This window comes from Oncorhynchus mykiss, chromosome 17, assembly GCF_057628025.1.
Source record: "Oncorhynchus mykiss isolate SJ-2025 chromosome 17, ASM5762802v1, whole genome shotgun sequence".
NCBI classification, from domain to species: domain Eukaryota; kingdom Metazoa; phylum Chordata; class Actinopteri; order Salmoniformes; family Salmonidae; genus Oncorhynchus; species Oncorhynchus mykiss.
In genome coordinates, this window is record NC_143038.1 from 31,655,922 (window position 1) to 31,675,559 (window position 19,638).

The 19,638-nt window shown below is 43.3% G+C and overlaps 2 protein-coding genes and 1 long non-coding RNA gene across 3 annotated transcripts in view; 2 read left to right on the forward strand and 1 right to left on the reverse strand.

Moving 5' to 3' along the window:
• The first annotated feature begins 2,423 nt into the window (after positions 1–2,423).
• LOC110493999 (glutaredoxin (thioltransferase)) lies at positions 2,424–8,077 on the forward strand. Its single transcript, XM_021568651.3, has 3 exons — positions 2,424–2,721; positions 4,450–4,578; positions 7,598–8,077. Exons 1-2 carry the CDS (start codon positions 2,515–2,517, stop codon positions 4,561–4,563), a joined length of 321 nt encoding a protein of 106 aa, XP_021424326.1. The 5' UTR covers positions 2,424–2,514; the 3' UTR covers positions 4,564–4,578; positions 7,598–8,077.
• LOC110493998 (rho-related BTB domain-containing protein 3) overlaps positions 7,616–19,638 on the reverse strand; it is a 28,513-nt gene continuing 16,490 nt past the window's right edge. The window contains exons 7-12 of the mRNA XM_090205205.1: positions 17,654–17,763; positions 16,850–16,959; positions 15,485–15,654; positions 12,799–12,965; positions 8,582–8,678; positions 7,616–7,736 (exon numbers count right to left, since the gene is read on the reverse strand). Of these exons, the coding sequence (XP_090061331.1) occupies positions 7,618–7,736; positions 8,582–8,678; positions 12,799–12,965; positions 15,485–15,654; positions 16,850–16,959; positions 17,654–17,763 (773 nt within the window). The 3' untranslated portion in view covers positions 7,616–7,617. The remainder of the gene's footprint in view (positions 7,737–8,581; positions 8,679–12,798; positions 12,966–15,484; positions 15,655–16,849; positions 16,960–17,653; positions 17,764–19,638) is intronic.
• Positions 12,747–16,693, forward strand: LOC149975906 (uncharacterized). Its single transcript, XR_016487873.1, has 2 exons — positions 12,747–12,870; positions 15,473–16,693. It is a non-coding gene; the product is annotated as an uncharacterized LOC149975906 (long non-coding RNA).

Here is a 19,638-nt window from a genome sequence, read left to right on the forward strand (position 1 = left end):
TTAAGGGTTTTTCTTTGTTTACCATTTTCTACATTGTAGACATCAAACTATGAAATAACACATGGAATCATGTAGTAACCAAAAAAGTGATAAAATATATTTTAGATTCTTCAAAGTAGCCACCCTTTGCCTTGACAGCTTAGTACACTCTTGTCATTCTCTCAACCAGCTTTATGAGGAATGCTTTTCCAACAGTCTTGAAGGAGTTCTCACATATGCTGAGCCCTTGTTGGCTGCTTCTCCTTCACTCTGCGGTCCAACTCATCCCAAACCATCTCAATTGGGTTTAGGTTGGGTGATTATGGAGGCCAGGTCATCTGATGCAGCACTCCATCACTCTCCTTCTTGGTCAAATAGCCCTTACACAGCCTGGAGGTGTGTTGGGTCATTGTCCTGTTAAAAAACTAATAATAGTCCCACTAAGCGCAAACCAGATGGGATGGTGTATCGCTGCAGAATGCTGTGGTAGCCATGCTGGTTAAGTGTGCCTTGAATTCTAAATAAATCACAGACAGTGTCACCAGCAAAGCACCCCCACACCATCACACTTCCTCCTCCATTTTTCACGGTGGGAACAACACATGCAGAGATTATCCGTTCACCTACTCAGCGTCTCACTGCGGTTGTAACCAAAAATCTCAAATTTGGATTCATCAGACCAAAGGACATATTTCCACTTTACTAATGTCCATTGCTTGTGTTTCTTGGCCCAAGCAAGACTCTTCTTCTTATTGGTGTCCTTTAGTAATGGTTTCTTTGCAGCAATTTGATCATGAAGGCCTGATTCACGCAGTCCCCTCTGAAGAGTTGATGTTGAGATATGTCTGTTACTTGAACACTGTGAAGCATTTCTCTTGGATGCAATCTGCGGTGCAGTTAACTCTAATGAATTTATTCTCTGCCACAGAGGTAACTCTGAGTCTTCCTTTCCTGTGGCGGTCCCCATGAGAGAGTCATGACCAAGTGCTAGGGCTTGGCTGTACAGTGCATATACAGCTCTGGAAAAAATTAAGAGACCACTGCAACATGATCAGTTTCTCTGGTTTTACTCTTTATCGGTATGTGTTTGGGTAAAATTAACATTTTTGTTTTATTCTATAAACTACTGACAACATTCCTCCCAAATTCCAAATAAATATATTTTCAATTAGAGCATGTAGCTTGATTCATGCGTCCTTCACAAAGACATACTCACCAAATTTTACAGTGGGTGCGAGACACTGTGTCTTGTAGGCCTCTCCAGGTCTCGCACCCACTGTGAAATTTGGTGGAGGATCGGTGATGATCTGGTGGTGCTTCAGCAAGGCCGGTATCGAGCAGTTTTGTCTTTGTGAAGGACGCATGAATCAAGCCACATACAAGGTTGTCCTGGAAGAAAACTTGGTTCCTTCTGCTCTGACAATGTTCCCCAACTCTGAGGATTTTTTTTCTCCACAAAGACAATGCTCCATGCCACACAGTCAGGTCAATCAAGGTGTGGATGGAGGACCACCAGATCAAGACCCTGTCATGGCCAGTCCAATCTCCAGACCTGAACCGCATTGAAAGAGGAAGATCGATGGTCACAAGCCATCAAACAAAGCCGAGCTGCTTTCATTTTTGCGCCAGGAGTGGCATAATGTCAACCAACATCAATGTGAAAGACTGGAGGAGAGCATGACAAGACACATTAAAGCTGTGATTGAAAATACATCAAATCAATCGAATGTATTTATAAAGCCCTTTTTACTTCAGCCGATGACACAAAGTGCTATACAGAAACCCAGCCTAAAACCCCAAACAGTAATCAATGCAGATGTAGAAGCACGGTGGCTAGGAAAAACTCCCTAGAAAGGCAGGAACCTAGGAAGAAACCTAGAGAGGAACCAGGCTCCAAGGGGTGGCCTCTTCTGGCTGTGCTGGGTGGAGACAAGGTAGCACGTCCGGTGAACAGGTCAGGGTTTCATAGCCGCAGGCAGAACAGTTAATACTGGAGCAGCAGCAGGTGGACTGGGGACAGCAGGTGGAATTTGGGAGAAATGTTGTCAGTAGTTTATAGAATAAAACAAAAACGTTAATTTTACCAAACACACACCTATAAATAGTAAAACCAGAGAAACTGATATTTGCAGTGGCCTCTAATTTTTTTCCCAGAGCTGTATGTATGCCCCCAATATATTTATGCAGTCTAATACATTCACAGTGGGATTTGAACAGTTTTTCTTCTTTTATTGAAACATGCATTAATTGTTGTATTTATTTTAATTTCTAACATTGTTAAACATTATCTAGTCCAAATATGGCATTATTCCACTATATGTATCCGTTTTGATCAGTTTCAATAGGGGCACTTTTATTTTGAAGGCAAACCGAATATTCCACAATTGTGGCTATCTTCACACATGTCCTAACGTTTTATTAACACGCATCCTCTGACACAATACGGAAGTAGACTGCTCATCAAAACATTAATCGCGCCGAGCTGTTCATATCAAATTTGCAAGCCAATATTTTTGTCTTTCAACTACCGCTAGGATGGCACAGGAATTTGTCGAAACTAAACTTAGAGGAGACAAAGTTACAATATTTCTCAAACCATCGTGCCCGTATTGCGTTACGGCCAAAGAGGTATTGACAAAGTACAAATTCAAAGCTGGGCATTTGGAATTTATTGACATCACTGGACGGAGCGATATGAGTAGTTTACAGGACTACTTTTTGGAGATAACTGGAGCTCGGACGGTGAGTGTCTTCATTCGAGTATTGCCAGTATTTCAATTCGTTATTCCTTTGTTGTTGTGATGAGTACAACACTGCATGTAACTTTGTATCCAGACAATTGGGCGCGATATCAAAGATGGCTGTCGTTTAATTGATGATTTTTGAGAACAAAGAGTGCTTTTCGGTGAAGGAGTTCATAACGAGCGTAATATCTCGACGTCTCATTTTTTTGTCTAGCAAAATACATACCGTAGTTTAAAAAAATATGCGGACTATTGTAACGTTACATTTTTTTTTTTGTGATATTTCCCGTTCAAAAAAACTGGAAACTAATGACGTCAATGATTTTCAGGTAGGAAAGTTGGAGCTCTCGAAAGAGGCCCGAGTTCACGAGTTGGAATTCCGAGTTGGATGACCGTTCAAATTGATTTTTCCCAGTCTGAGCTCGTTTTTTCCCGAGTTCCCATCTGTTCTGAACGCGGCATAACAGTTCGATCGTCCATCGCAATGACTCAGCAATCCATGAACGCTGATTGGCTTGAAGCTCATCACATGTGAATGTATTCAGCTATTCATTTACTATCCTTATTAATGGATTTAAGTAAAAGTGAGTCACCCAGTAAAATCCTACTAGAGTAAAAGTCTAAAAGTATTTGGTTTTAAATATACTTAAGTATCGAAGTGTGGTGCCTGGAAAACAACCACTCACGGCAAGGTAGCCTAGTGGTTAGAGTGTTGGACCAGTAACCGGAAGGTTGCAAGTTCAAATCCCCGAGCTGACAAGGTACAAATCTGTCGTTCTGCCCCTGAACAGGCAGTTAATGACAGCTAGGCTGTCATTGAAAATAAGAATCTGTTCTTAACTGACTTGCCTAGTTAAATAAAGGTAAAATTTAAAAAATAAAAGTGTCAACAAAACAAAGGAGATGATTGTGGACTTCTACATAAAAGGGACCGCAGTGGAGAAGGTGGAAAGCTTCAAGTTCCTTGCCGTACACATCACTGGGACCGAGACTGAAAAACAGCTTCTATCTCAAGGCCATCAGACTGTTAAAGCCATCACTAGCACATTAGAGGCTGCTGCCTGTAGACATAGACTAGAAATCACTGGCCACTTTAAGGAATGGAACGCTAGTCACTAACAATAATGTTCACATATCTGGCATTACTCATCTCATATCTATATACACTGTATACTATTCTACGGTATCTTAGCCCATTCCGCTCTGACATTGCTCATACATGTATATAGTCTTAATTCATTCCTACTTAGATGTGTGTGTATTGGGTATATGTTGTGTAATTTGTTAGATATTACTGCACTGTTGGAGCTAGAAGCACACGCATTTCACTACACCTGCAATACCATCTGCTAAACACGTGTTTGTGACCAATAAGATTTGATTTGAAAGTAAAAATAATTTCAAATTCCTTATATTAAGCAAACCAGACGGCACCGTTTTTTAAAATTTACGGATAGCCAGGGGTACACTCCAACCCTCAGACATAATTTACAAACAAAGCATGTGTTTAGTGCGTCTGCCGGATCAGAGGCAGTAGGGATGACCAGGGATGTTCTCTTGATAAGTGTGTGAATTAGACCATTTTCCTGACCTGCTAAGCATTCAAAATGTAATGAGTACTTTTGGGTGTAAGGGAATGTATGGAATAAAAAGTACATCATTTTCTTTAAGAATGTAGAGAAGTATAAAGTTGTCAAATATAAATAGTACGGTGTGGTGTGTGTAGGTCCCGCGGGTGTTCATCGGTGAGGAGTGTGTGGGAGGGGGCAGTGACGTGGCAGATCTGGACGAAAGTGGGAAACTGGAGGGGATGCTGCAGTCCATTGGTGCGCTGCAGTGACACACACTGCCCCAGGTATGTACACGCATGAAAGGGAGTGAGGGAGAGGGAGGCGCAAGGCAGGGGATTAGAGTTTGTAATGTAGAGAGAGAAGTTGTCGAGAATGAGGGGTGGGGGAGTAATGTGGCTCTTCAGCAAGCCTCCAGACTGGGAGAAGCTGAGGTGGTGTTTCAGGAGGCTAGAGAACAGATAGCTCAGGGGCCAGAGAACCACGCCACCTGCTGGCCAAACTGATCCTCCACAGCCACCTTGGGACACATGTAACTAAGTATTTGTTCTTAACTGACTTGACTAGTTAAATAAAAACAACACATAGCCTAAGGACCTAGATTTAAATTATCTGTCCATTTAGGGGACCCGTTTTGATTTATGACCTTTGCCTCTGGGGTCATTCATAAATCATAAGCTTCCACCAAGGTACAGAGAGTGGGAGCTATTCTCCTCCAGAAACAGACTAAAGAGTGTATGGATTAGATTGTTGTTAGCCTCAATTCAGCCTTCCCTTTCAGAGCAAATGTGAGATTACGGAATCTGGCAACACAAGATTAAATTGACGTTTGCGGTGCATTAACAAGGCAGAAGGGAGCGAACTGTGAAACGGAAGCATTTTGACCCGCAACAAGGTATCCCTCAACCTCTCTGCTAGAGATCCCAACATACAGTATTTCTCAATACACCAGTTGGCCTGTTAGTCACAACTTGTGTTGTTGGCAACATTGATACAACCCGGGGGGGGGAAGCATAAATGCACATTACTCACACCAACATGTGACTAGCTCTCCGTCACACGCACGTAGATGAGGTGAAATTGAAAATGTTAAGATTGCGCAAGGTTGATTAATTTAGAGCTTTTGCAGAGCCGTTAACTACACTAACATTTTCAACATGAGTAACATGAGTCTGGGGTCATGAGTAATAAAGAGCACACCTCCCCATACACCCACAAAAAGCTTAGGAATGCAAGTAATTTGCTTATGTGTTTTATGGTTTGAGGTTGAAATTGCTTCAAATCATATTGTGTGTGTATAAATGTATGTAGTTTAAATTCAAGCCAAAAGCAACCAAGCTTCAGACTAACCTTCAACACATGACATGCTGTATGTGAATATGTATGTGCATTATTAATGCACACTAAGCAGTAACACATACACACGTGACAGAAGACCTCTCGTACCGAGCAGATGCATGTCAACGATTCAGTAGGCGACGTGCCAACGTGTTCTTCTAAAACATGTCTTTATTCCCAGTGACTCAGAGGTCACAACTATTACTGTACACGGCCATCCCCCGTGGCTAGAGGGCCACGAAACTAAACACCCCGCATCCTCTAGTCTCCACATGCTGGGTGCATTACGCAGTTAGCTCTACTCCAGATGTTTAAAAAAACACAGAACACCCCCTGGTACAGACAGTACACATTACAAAAATAGTCGCAGCACTGTCAAATTATAATCTCGTGGCAAAAATGAGGTCAAACCAGAGGCGTTGTTTGGTTATGGTTTCAATGAACAAATCAAATCATTTGTTCACCACAGAAGGTGTGTATGTGGTGATTTAAGTCTCCAGGTGCCCCAATGCTGTTAACACTCTTAAGAGGATTTAGCATTGCAGAATAACCCAATAAGACAGCCATGTAGGACCACTATGTACTCACAGTTATGTTGGCCTAGTCCCAGATCAACTCCTATAGCCCTAGGCACTTCTTGATGACCCATTAGACATAAAAGAAGGGGACATTAAGTTGTATGTAGGGTGTAGCCAATAACTGTCGATCCCGTGCCATCGATCCCGTGACACCATTCATTCCTATGTGAATACTCAATAGCGCATTGAATCCAAATTAAGTCGGTTAAGATGGTGTCTCATGCAGACATATGCGCTGTTTCAGCTACTCCAGGAAGTGATGTTGCAGGCTAACTAAGTGCTGCCCCCTCTCATTGAGTACCTCAAGTTGAAGGCTGACCAGGGTACCGCAGGCTGCCAATATTAGCAACTCAATTGTCCTTAACTTCTGTGTGCGATTTTGAAAATAATCGGTTCAAGGGCATCTGGTATATTAGAAGCATTTTTTATTTACACGAGGATTGCCATTTTTCCATTTACTCTAATGGGGGGGATCCTGTTTCCTGCTACCAATGCCTGCAGTACCATGGTCGACCTTGAACTTTCGTGGCTTCAATGAGAAGGGTGTAGCGCCTTGGGTTGATTTGGGACTGTGGGATTCTGTGTCAAGCATAGATTAGATACAGACATCCTCTATAGACGCACAATCCCGGGTCACATACATTAGACAGACTCCCAAACGTTTTGGATACATTTCAGCATGTTCCTTTGAATGTTTCCGGGCACATTTATAAATTTGAGCACCTTCTCTGCTAAAAACCAAAATGTTCTCTCTCCTGTGTGGAGATGGCAAAGAGAATCACTGTCCATTCTCCATGGCTAGTTATTTGCCATGGAAAGGGACATTTTTATACCGTTATTCATTGGGCTACAGATACAGTGCTCCATGAACAGATAATGGTGGCTTTCCAGGTCATCGTTTTTGCATGTGCACAATGCCTGGAGAAGGATTTACATATCAGAAACCACATAAGTATGATATAGAAAACGTATGAGCTATGCAGCCAGCGCGACTTAAAAAAGGACGAACATGGCCATTATTTAATTTTTTACGCCCTGGTTTCCAGTGGAATTCAGCTGTCATTTGAAATTCTCCCTGGTTAAGTAAATCAGTCATTTTGTCCCGGGGACACAGTCACGTGTTGGTCCTCGGGGACCAAAGTGCGTCAGTCTTTTGTCACCTCCCGTAGACGTCGCCTTTCGACCAGGCCTCTTCGACCTTTCAGCTCTGTGCTTAACCCTCTGGGTTTCCTCCCAAGCTGGTTAGCTTTCTGTCCCTCTTTTTCACTGTCCATTTGAGGCAGATGACTCAATTATGTTCTGTTTTTAATGCCTTCTCTCAACTCCTCCCCCTCCTTTCTCTCGCCCCACACCTTCCTCTTCTCCTCTCTGCCTCTCACTACTTCTCCAGGGTGTGGCGGCGGGTGGGTGTCACATGACGAGGCAGCGGGACTTCTTGAGTTTGCGTCGGCGCTGCTGGTACTCGCTCAGTTCTTGAAGGTAACCTCGGGAAGGCCAGCGCAGTCTCTCCACCTGTTCCCGCTCCTCCTCTGTCAACCAAGACAACAAAAAAACAAGGTTGCCATGACGATGTCACCCCGCTCTCTCACACACATGGATGCGCGCGTACACACACAGTGCCAGTATTTATTTTTATCCGTCAATGCCTAAACCAACATTTCTATGAAGCCATCATCAAGCCACATGCATGCTCTGCCTGAAACACTTGTGTTTACACCCAAGAGCTGGAACAATGTGAATAATATTGTGTAGTACTATTTAGTCTTTGTATCGTGTATCACTTCACTTGTGCCCTTAAAGATCCGTCCATTTGACCTTAAATATGCACTGGTGTACGATGACATTGTTAATAAACCTGTTGTAGATGCAACTAAACCTTCCCTGTGTGCTTATTAACCCATGTGGGCTTTATAAAATGTATCATAATCTGGGATGAAGTGGCTTGACGAGCGTCAAGAAAGGTAAACGCTAACAATACTAATTTAGCGTCATAGGTGTGCAAGCTCTATTTAGAAAATGTAAAGGTGTGTAAATGTTTTTTACATGCTATGACAATCCACCACATCCTCAATCAGAACTGCTTATTTGACCTGTAGTATGTTCCCTTTCAGAATTCATATGTCCCCTACTTAATATGTGCTATCAAAACTAACATTATGCCTATATGGATTACACTTCACTACTTCCCTTTAACATACGGTCTACACAAAGCTGTCAGTAAAATGTCATTCGCTTTCACAACAGCTGGCATCGGTTTTAGCTCATGGTGACTCGTACGTGTCCATTTCCTTAGTTGGACATAGCATGGATTTTGCAACACCAGTCACACTTAGTGAGTTTGAGTTATCAATATGTCTTGTGTCTGATCTCTCACCTGAGAGCTCCAGGAAGTCGGGCTTGTGACTGAAGATTAGGTAGTTATTGGCTATGAAGTGGAGGAGCCATACGTACAGCTGCTCTGCGTTGTGGCACTGCGAGAGAGGGAAAAAGAGGTAGAAGGAGAGAGGGGAGGAGTCAGCTATTTGAGCAACGATGTATTGTGTAACTGTTGAAGATTTAGAATATATGGGGCGGAATAAATTAACACCAGCAATGACTTCCACACGGAAAATGACATTTTCCAGCCCTGTGCATGTGCAATGTGCATGCATGCATATTCTCTGCTTTCCCTGCCTCCAGTGTTTTTAAACCAATGACCAGAAAGAACTGGATAGGTGACAGCACATTGGTGGGTTAATCCTTCACAGCGTTCGGTACAAGTTATTTCCTTAACCAAATCCTCTCAGGTTTGTGGTAAGGATCATTAATAAAATTACAATTATTTAATCTTTTTTTTTTTTTGGCACTGAATATTAGAAACATTGAAACATCAAGGGGTGCATCATCTGAATAGTCTGAAGTGACTTCCTTGTCTTCTCTCACTCTATACCTCCACTGAGTGGAACGCAATGTGGTGGATGCTACTGAAGATAAGCTATTGTGTCAGAACACACGCTCTTGCTGAATCCAAAATCCTTCCCCTAGGCTTCTTACTTCTGTAAATTCACCCTGACCATATTAAACAGATGTAGGGTATGCTACTTACATTTGTACCTCTATTTGCTATGACGTGTTACATTACCAATAAAATAATGCTTACGATTACTTAACAAAAAGTAGGGCAGTTGGACGGGTTGGCATATAACATGACCGTCTAGCAACCCAAAGGTTGCATGGTCGTGTCGAGGACGACTGTAGCATTTTAGCTAACCCTTCCACTTAACCTTATTCTACTAACCTGCAATGTACATTCTCCTAACCTGCTGGGTGCTAACGACATCCAATTTGTGTGATATTGTATAACGTATGATACTATACGTCCTCCAATTTGTATGATATTGTACGACCGGGTATGGCGTATCAAATTCTATTAGTCACATGCGACGAATACAACAGGTGTAGTAGACCTTTCAGTGAAATGCTTACTTACGAGCCGCCACCCAACAATGCAGTTTAAAAAATATGGATAAGAATAAGAAATAAAAGTAACAAGTAATTAAAGAGCAGCAGAAAAATAACAATGGTGAGACTATATACAGGGGGGTACCGGTACGGAGTCCATGTGTGGGGGCACCGGTTAGTTGAGGTAATATGTACATGTAGGTAGTGTTATTAATGTGACTGCATAGATGATAACAGAGAGTAGCAGCGGTGTAAAAGAGAGAAGGGGGGGGGGGGCAATGCAAATAGTCTGGGTAGCCATTTGATTAGATGTTCAGGAGTCTTATGGCTTGGGGGTAGAAGCTGTTTAGAAGCCTCTTGGACCTAGACTTGGCACTCCGGTCCAGCTTGCCGTGCGGTAGCAGAGAGAACGGTCTATGACAAGGGTGGCTAGAGTCTTTGACAATTGTTAGGGCCTTCGTCTGACACCGCCTGGTATTGAGTTCCTGGATGGCAGGAAGCTTGGCCCCAGTGATGGCTGAGCAGTTGCCATACCAGGCAGTGATGCAACTGGTCAGGATGCTCTCGATGGTGCAGCTGTAGAACCTTTTGAGGATCTGAGGATCCATGCCAAATCTTTTCAGTCTCCTGAGAGGGAACAGGTTTTGTCGTGCCCTCTTCAGAACGGTCTTGGTGTGCTGACCTCCCTATAGGCTGTCTTGTCGTTGATCAGGCCTAGCCATGACCAGCCTTTCAAAGCACTTCATTGCTACAGATGTAAGTGCTAAAGGTCGGTAGCCATTTAGGCAGGTTACCTTAGTGTTCTTGGGCACAGGCACTATGGTGGTCTGCTTAAAACATGTTGGTATTACAGACTCGGACAGGGAGAGGTTGAAAATGTCAGTGAAGACACTTGCCAGATGGGCAGCGCATGCTCGCAGTACATGTCCTGGTAATCCATCTGACCCTGCAGCCTTGTGAATGTTGACCTGTTTAAAGGTCTTACTCACATCGGCTGCGGAGAACGTGATCACAGTGTTCCGGAACAGCTGATGCTCTCATGCACGTTTCAGTGTTATTTGCCTCGAAGCAAGCATAGAAGTAGTTTAGCTCGTCTTGTAGGCTTGTGTCACTGGGCAGCTCTCGGCTGTGCTTGTGCCCTTTGTAGTCTGTAATGGTTTGCAAGCCCTGCCATATCCGACGAGCATCAGAGCCGGTGTAGTACAATTCGATCTTAGTCCTGTATTAATGCTTTGCCTGTTTGAAGGTTCGTTGGAGGGCATAGCGGGATTTCTTATAAGCTTCTGGGTTAAGAGTCCCGCTCCTTTGAAAGTGTCAGCTCTAGCCTTTAGCTCAGTTTGGATGTTGCCTGTATTCCATGGCTTATGGTATGTACATACGGTCACTGTGGGGACGATGTCATTGATGAACTTGTTGATGAAGCCAATGACAGATGTGGTGTACTCCTCAATGCCATTGGAGGAATCCCGAAACATATTCCAGTCTGCTAGCAAAACAGTCCTGTAGCTTAGCATCTGCTTCATCTGACCACTTTTTTATTGATCTAGTCACTGGTGCTTCCTGCTTTAATGTTTACTTGTAAGCACGAATCAGGAGGATAGAATTATGGTCAGATTTGCAAAATGGAGGGCGAGAGAGAGCTTTGTATTTGGAGTAAAGGTGGTGCAGAATTATTTTTCCCTCCATTTGCATATTTAACATGCTGATAGAAATTTGGTAAAACTGAGAAGTTTCCCTACAATAAAGTCCCAGGCTACTAGGAGCGCCGCCTCTGTCTGGGTGGGCGTTTTCTTGTTTGCTTATGGCGGAATACAGCTTATTCAATGCTGTCTTAGTGCCAGCCTCCGTCTGTGGTGGTATGTAAACAGCTACGAAAAATACAGAAACTCTCTAGGTAGATAGTGTGGTCTACAGCTTACCATGAGACCTCCTTAGAGATTGTGCACCAGCTGTTATTTACAAAAATACATAGTCCGTCGCCCCTTGTCTTACCAGACGCCGCCATATTACCAGCCAGCTGTATGTTGATAGTGTTATCGTTCAGCCATGACTCCGTGAAGCATAAGATATTACCGTTGGTAGATTCATCTTCCCGCTTAGGTCATCTGTTTTATTTTCCAAAGATTGCACATTTGCTAGCAGAATGGAAGGAAGTGGAGGTTTATTCGATCGCCTATGAATTCTCAGAAGGCAGCCCGCCCTCTGGACCCTTTTTCTCCACCTCCTCTTCACCCAAATCATGGGGATCTGGGCCTGTTCCCGAGAAAGCAGTACATAATTTGCGTCAGACTCGTTAAAAGGAAAAAAAGGATTCTGCCAGTCCGTGGTGAGTAAACCCAGTCCTGAAGTCCAGAAGTTATTTTCGATCATAAGAGACATAAGCGGAACACTATGTACAAAATAAGTTTAAAAAATAAGTTGCAAATAAACAAACAGAAAAACACCATTAGTTGGGGACACGTAAAACGTCAGCGTTCTTCTACGGCGCCATTGTTACAGTAGTATGATACTGTAACGACCCTGGGTTTATAAGCGCGGATATTGACTCTGCCGCTAGAGCATGCTTTTGGGGCACAGTCGATAGCATTCTCGACTACGGGCTAGAAGGTCAGGGTTCGAGGCCTGCTCCCTGCCTGTTTCATTACATTGGTGTCAGAAGTGATCGGACCTTGCATCCACGACAGTGCGTGTGCTTGGCTAAGGGAGTGCGTTCATATAAGACAGAGTCGTAAGCTAGCATGAGGCCGCGCTCTTTGAAAGGAGGGAGTAGTGTAACAACCTTGGGTTTATAAGCGCGGATATCGACTCTGCTGCTTGAGCATGTTTTTTGGGGCACAGTCGATAGCGCGCCGGACTTCGGGCTAGAAGGTTGAGGGTTTGAGACCTGCTCCCTGCCCGTTTCATTACAATACTATATTTCCTCCAATTCGAATGATGATGTATGACCACTATTCCATTTGTAACATATCATACTAAAAGGAGGGGTACAAATAAACTTCCCAAATCCTATTGATTTCCCTGAGGCCATGTTGGTAGATTTTAAAGAATCAAACGCGTATGAGAATCTTCACTATATTGCTCACACCTATCAAACGTTTCAGATCTACAGGAGTGCCAAGATGAAATGGAGAATATCTTTCACACACCTACCTTAGCCCTACGGAGAAGCCGGATCACACTGATGCCGGTTGATGCCAGCTCTCGGCTAGGCATGCTCTGGAGGTAGGCGCACACACACACCTCACACAGATGCTGCAGGCGCTTCACCTGGTACATCTCTGCACAGACCAGCACGGCCATGGCCTGCAACACACTGGCTGGACACACATACATAGACACTGTCAAACATACTGGAGCCTCATTTAGAAAATCATGCACGGATTTGATCGTAACTTGTGGTTGAAATCCATGCCATTGTTGGGATTTATAAACCGCACACAGACCGCAGACTGTCAATCATATCACATTACACACAGCTGTGAAAAATAAACCAACGACCAGATAACAACTCACACTCACTCGCTCACCCTCCAAACAAATCGGGCATTACAGTACTATTTATCATATCGTACTAGGGTCAGTGTCCACTCCAATTTCTTTTGATGTCCCCCCAGCCTGTCAATTTTTTGGGGAGCTGACAGTCAAATCCCTTTAGGCCATAAGAGATACTATTTATACCATCTGAGCATGTAAATCCACTGTAAATCATGTCACAGCCTCTACTGAGCAGCACCGAGGACCCGGACAGTGGCGTACCGCAGTTTTGCGGGGCCCTTTCAAGGTCTGAGCTAGGGGTGTAATGGTACACATATTCGTACCGAACCGTTTGGTATGGAGACCTCTGTTCTGTCCGCACTGTGAACCTGACTGAATACATAAAAATATATATTTAAAATATAAAATCGCTAGGCCTATAGGCTTGAGTAAATCTGAAATAAGAAAATATCAACGTTATCAAAATTCTCATCTTAATTGGAGCATTTCAATCTATCCTTTTGTCGCAGCTGGGAGCTAGTTCTGTACAATGGCGAGTGGTGGGGTCGGAGGAGAATTCTCCATAATTTAAATCTCTAGTTTGGGAACATTTGCACTTCCCAGTAGATTACAACGGTGATGGACAGAGCGAGTATGTCGACAATGCTCAATGAGTATAGCCTATGCAGCTGCCATCACCTCAAAACATGTTGACACATTTATGCCTACTTCAGCCCATGTTTCTTATTAACAGAGCAAGACAGAAACGCACAAAAACAACACAACTTTGTCTCCCCTCTGCATTTAAGCAGCCCTTTGCAGCGGATTCTGACCAGGCCAAAGAAATTACTAGAGCGATAGGTATGTTTATAGCTGCGGACAGAGGCGCAACTTTGGCTTTAGAAATATATAAATATAAATTAAATTAAATATATATTTTTTTATCCAGTCGGATAAACACTCCAAACAGCCTACCCAACCTCTTGGAGGCGTCCGCATGGTCCTAAAGCACACCGTTGCCACGTTTTGTATCACATTCCAATGACAAAACTGGGAGGACAAAAATGCAATGTCAGAATGTGGGGGGGGATATGCCCGTCCCCAGTGAAAGTTGCCCCCCTGGCCGTGAATATGCGCCCATTCTCGGTGGTTGAGAAAAATAAGGGGTTTCAGCACCTCGTGAAAGTGCTCGAGCCACATTATGAACGTGGCTCTCTCGCACCCATTTCAGCAAACTGGGAGTACCCGCTCTATATAAGCAAACTAAAGCAAAATGTTGTCAATGAATTGGCCAATGCACCCCGTGTTTTGCGTAATACAGATGGATGGACCTCCAGGGCTACAGAGAGCTACTTAATAGTGATTGCCCATCACATTACCCCGGAGTAGGAAATGTGAAGTACCATGCCTCAGACACACCCTCTTTGAGAGAGTCACATATTTTTCTCTTTGTAAGATAACATTATACAATATCTTAGCCATGGTTACACATTGATTTCACAAGCATATTTCACTTTACATTAGTGTTGTTCATGAGTAATCGTGTTTTCATTTAAGAAAATACAATGTGTTGGTATTCCTGATTGTGCCCTCATCATTATGACTCATGATCATACAGTATATGGAAACATGAATACCAACACTTAATATATTCTTAAATTAACAAATATTTACTGCAGTAACTGTTGGCATTTCATTTTCCCACTGTACCGAAACCAACCCAAACTGGGTTTGGTGAGCTGTTACATCCCTAGTCTGAGCTAAAGCTAATTTCCTGCAATTCTACACATATTGCCATGGGACTTAAAGAAAAATGTGCAGTTTTATAGCTAATCTCATGCTATTCTACACAATGAGGCTGAGAGAATATAGCATTTTTACAGCTAATTTCCTGTTATTCTAGGGAATCAGCTGCTCATAATAAGGACCTTAATTGGCTGAATACTGAGTGTTATGCTGCGTTTAGATGAGGGACACAAAAAAAACGTCATACCAGTCGGTATAGCGGAACAAGAAAGCAAGAAAGAGGGTGAATGCAAAAGCAAGCCAGCACGATGATATGCGTTGCTATGGTGATTTCAGTAACAAACAGAGCAAATCAACATTGAAATATCTGAACTCTGGCGACAAGTCCCGTCTACCATTGTGCTTTTATTGAAAACAATGACATCCGGGTTTGCCGTCTACCTCGTACCATCTAAACACAGCATAAGTTAGAACAAGGTTGGAACAATAGTTCTCCAGAATGATGGTTTGGCCACCCCTGGTTTCAAGGCCATGTCTAGCCCTAACCCATGTTTACCCGGAGTGGGACCTTTACAAAGTGCCTGTTTTTGCTCCTGCCCTGCAGCAGTGGACCCACCAGGACAGCAGGTGTCAGTGTAGAGGTACTCCAGGAAGGAGAGGAAGGTGTCAGAGGAGACTCCGTGGATGGGCACCACCCGACTCCGTGCCTCCGCGTACTTCCCGCTGAACATGGCCGCCATGACATCGCAGCGAGCCACCAGGACCGCCCGGTGAGCTGGTAACACACTCCCTGAAACACAGTCTATTTTTAAATATAATCTGGGTGGTTCGAGCCCTGAATGCTGATTGGCTGACAGCAGGGTATATCAGGTATATCAGACCATATACCAAAGGTATGACCAATTTATTTTTAATTACATTGGTAACCCATTTATAATAGTAATAAGGCACCTTGGGGGTTTGTGGTATATGGCCAATATACCACAGCTAAGGGCTGTGTCCAGGCACTCTGCGATGTGTCGTGCTAAGAACAGCCCTTAGCCGTGGTATATTGGCCATACACCACACCCCCCCGGACCTTATTGCTTGAATGTAGTCCTTATTTTACCAAGTTACTTTGCTGAGAACACATTCTCCATGCCAGCAAGGCCTTGGGGAAGAGTTGAGGAGGAGCGGGGTTGAATGATGGTTCAGGTGAAGAGAGAGAGCTTTCGGTAACGTGTTGCTAATCACACTCTTGACATACCTCTATTGTAAGGGGAAGGTTTTTAGCCTATTCACGATACAGTGGAGGATAATAGCGAAAGCTATTCACTGTATTTTGTAATTTTCTTGAAAGAAACAGACAAGCCTCTACAGCTTCACATCTACCGAATGATCTGCTCATGTACTGTCTCCCAACGGGTCGTTTAAATTAACCCAGAGCTTATGACAGCTATAAAGCATGACATAATGGTTGTCTTGAAGTCTTGACAGACATTGTGTCATTTATGACAGCCCTCTATAGTTGGGTGCAGCGCAGGTGAAGAACATGCTGCAAAGTGGATACATTTTGAAGTGTCGGGCATATTTAAAAAATATATATATATATTTCATTACATGGGTTATTGTAGATGATTGCTTATGAACTTGGAGCTTGGCATCACCCTGCGAGAGAGTTTGTCATAAAAACGATGTACTGTTTCTGCAGCAAAGTCATTTATAAAATTGTATACATAATATAACATCTGTAAACATAATATTAGGGTATCTGTAGTATTACTAAGCTTTTATAAACAAAACAGAAGAATTGTACAAAATCTGCCATAAATGTCTAAAGCACTGCGACTATTGTATATCAAGTGTACGTCATACAAGGCACCCTAAATATGTTGATGCCATTTTTTCTCTGGTGCAATAATGAAATGGGATGACTACCTGAGGGCCCTCAGTGAAGAAATCAGTTAATCATGTGTAATAGAAAAAAGTTTACTGTGTGTACTTGCCTTGTACCATGAAGATGACATCAGAGTAGAGAGGAGAGTTGAAGAGGTTGACCAGAGACTGAGGACCAAGCTGGGCGGGCCGAGCGTTAGGCGTATCCCTGGAGCCCTACACACACACACACACACACACACACACACACACACACACACACACACAGCGTGGGTTATGTCTGAGGATTCCACCACTGTTGGTATTTACTACCATGAGTGCCATTCATTCTGAGCTTCCATCTCCACCACCCACCCGTGGCATAGAAATAGCCTGTCTACACGCCTGCCTCAGCAGTGGCCAACTCCACTGTCCCTGCCCTCCCTGCCAAGACCGCCTCAATGGAGCTGGCTAATGCTGAAACAGACTGGCAGGCAGGCTCGCTTCCAGAGCAGTCTGCATATCAAACCCATTGGCTTCATTATACACAAATCATTGACTTTCAACTGCTTAGTCAATCCTGTAGATGGATTGGAACCAAGCGTATGACTTGTATTGAGAAATGATACATGTAAATGATGAGTGCAAAAGTTGCACTTCACTTCTGATGGAATTGAAATAGAAGGAACTCAAGCCTGGTCACCAGATCGAATTATGAACCTGCATGTCACATGTCTCCTGATGTTAAGGCGGCCCACATCCCATTCCCTTTGCTCAATCTGAGAGTAAACATTATCCCAATTCAATCAATTAGTGCACTGCTAGTACACTGCTTTTGATCAGAACCACATGTATTGTGTTATATGGGGGAATAGGGTATCACATGGTGTATTTTTTTTGTATGTGCGAGTCCATGTTAACCATGGGTCACCTTGTCTCTGCCCATGAAGGAGCGGACGCGGTCCATGAGTTGAGCCACGGCCAGAGAGTTCTTCAGCTTCTCCCCCACGGCCTCCTGGAGGTGCTCCCACTCCCACGCCCCTGGGTCACACCAGAACCACAGGCACACAAATAACATATATACCACAGCAACAGACAGACTCATATAAAATATATAAACACTCATACCGTATAGAGTGCCTTCGGAAAGTATTCAGACCCCTTTTTTCCACATTCTGTTACGTTACAGACTTACACTAAAATGGAATAAATACATTTCTCACACCAATCTACTCACAATACTCCATATTGACAAAGCAAAAAAACTGCATTTTAGACATTTTTGCATTTATTACATTTTTTTTAAAAACATACTTTATTTACATAGGTATTCAGACCATTTGCTTTGAGACTCAAAAGTGAGCACATGTGCATCCTGTTTCCATTGATTATCCTTGAGACTTTTCTACAACTTGATTGGAGTAGACCTATGGTAAATTCAATTGATTGGACATGATTTGGAAAAGCACACCCCTGTCTAAATAAGGTCCCACAGTTGACGGTACATGTCAGAGCAAAAACCAAGCCATGAGGTCAGGAATTGTCCGTAGAGCTCCGAGACAGGATTGTGTCGAGGCACAGATCTGGGGGAGGGTACCAAAAAACGTCTGCAGCATTCAAGGTCCCCAAGAACACAGTAGCCTCCATCATTCTTAAATTCAAGAAGTTTGGTACCACCAAGACTCTTCCTAGAGCTGGGTGCCTGGCCAAACTGAGCAATCGGGAGAGAAGGTCCTTGGTCAAGGTGGTGACCAAGTACCTGATGGTCACTCTGACAGAGCTCCAGAGTTCCTCTGTGTATATGGGAGAACCTTCCAGAAGGACATTCATCTCTGCAGCACCCCACCAATCATGCCTTTATGGTAGAGTGGCCAGGCGGAAGCCACTCCTCAGTAAAAGGCACATGACAGCCCGCTTGGAGTTTGCCAAAAGGCACCTAAAGGACTCTCAAGTCTGATGAAACCAAGATTGAATTATTTGGCCTGAATGCCAAGTGTCACGTCTGGAGGAAACTGATCCATATGGTGAAGCATGGTGGTGGCAGCATCATGCTGTGGGGATATTTTTCAGCGGCAGGGACTGGGAGACTAGTTAGGATCGAGGGAAAGATGAACGGAACAAAGTACAGAGATCCTTGATGAAACCTGATCCAAAGTGCTCAGGACCTCAAACTGGGGCGAATATTCACCTTCCATCAAGACAAAGATCCTAAACACACAGCCAAGACAAAACAGGAGTGGCTTCGGGACAAGTCTCTGAATGTCCTTGAACGGCCCAGCCAGAGCTCGGACATGAACCCGATCAAACATATCTGGACAGACCTGAAAATAGCTGTGCAACGATGCTCCCCATCCAACCTGACAGAGCTTGAGAGGATTTGCAGAGAAGAATGGGAGAAACTCCCCAAATACTGGTGTGCCAAGCTCGTAGCATCATACCCAAGAAGCCTCGAGGCTGTAATCGCTGCCAAAGGTGCTTAAACAAAGTACTGAGTAATGGGTCTGAATACTTATGTAAATGTGATATTTAAGTTTTTTTTTTATGCAAAAATGCCTAAAAAACTGTTTTTGCTGTCTCATTATGGGGTATTGTGTGTATATTGATGAGGACAACAAAACAATTTAAATGTCGAAAAAGTCAAGGGGTCTGAATTACTTTCCAAATGCACAGTTTATCATAGAAACACTATAATACTCATATATACAGTGGCGCAAAAAAGTATTTAGTCAGCCACCAATTGTGCAAGTTCTCCCACTTAAAAAGATGAGAGGCCTGTAATGTTCATCATAGGTACACTTCAAGTATGACAGACAAAATGAGAAAAAAATTCAGAAAATCACATTGTAGAATTTTTTATGAATTTATTTGCAAATTATGGTGGAAAATAAGTATTTGGTCAATAACAAAAGTTTATCT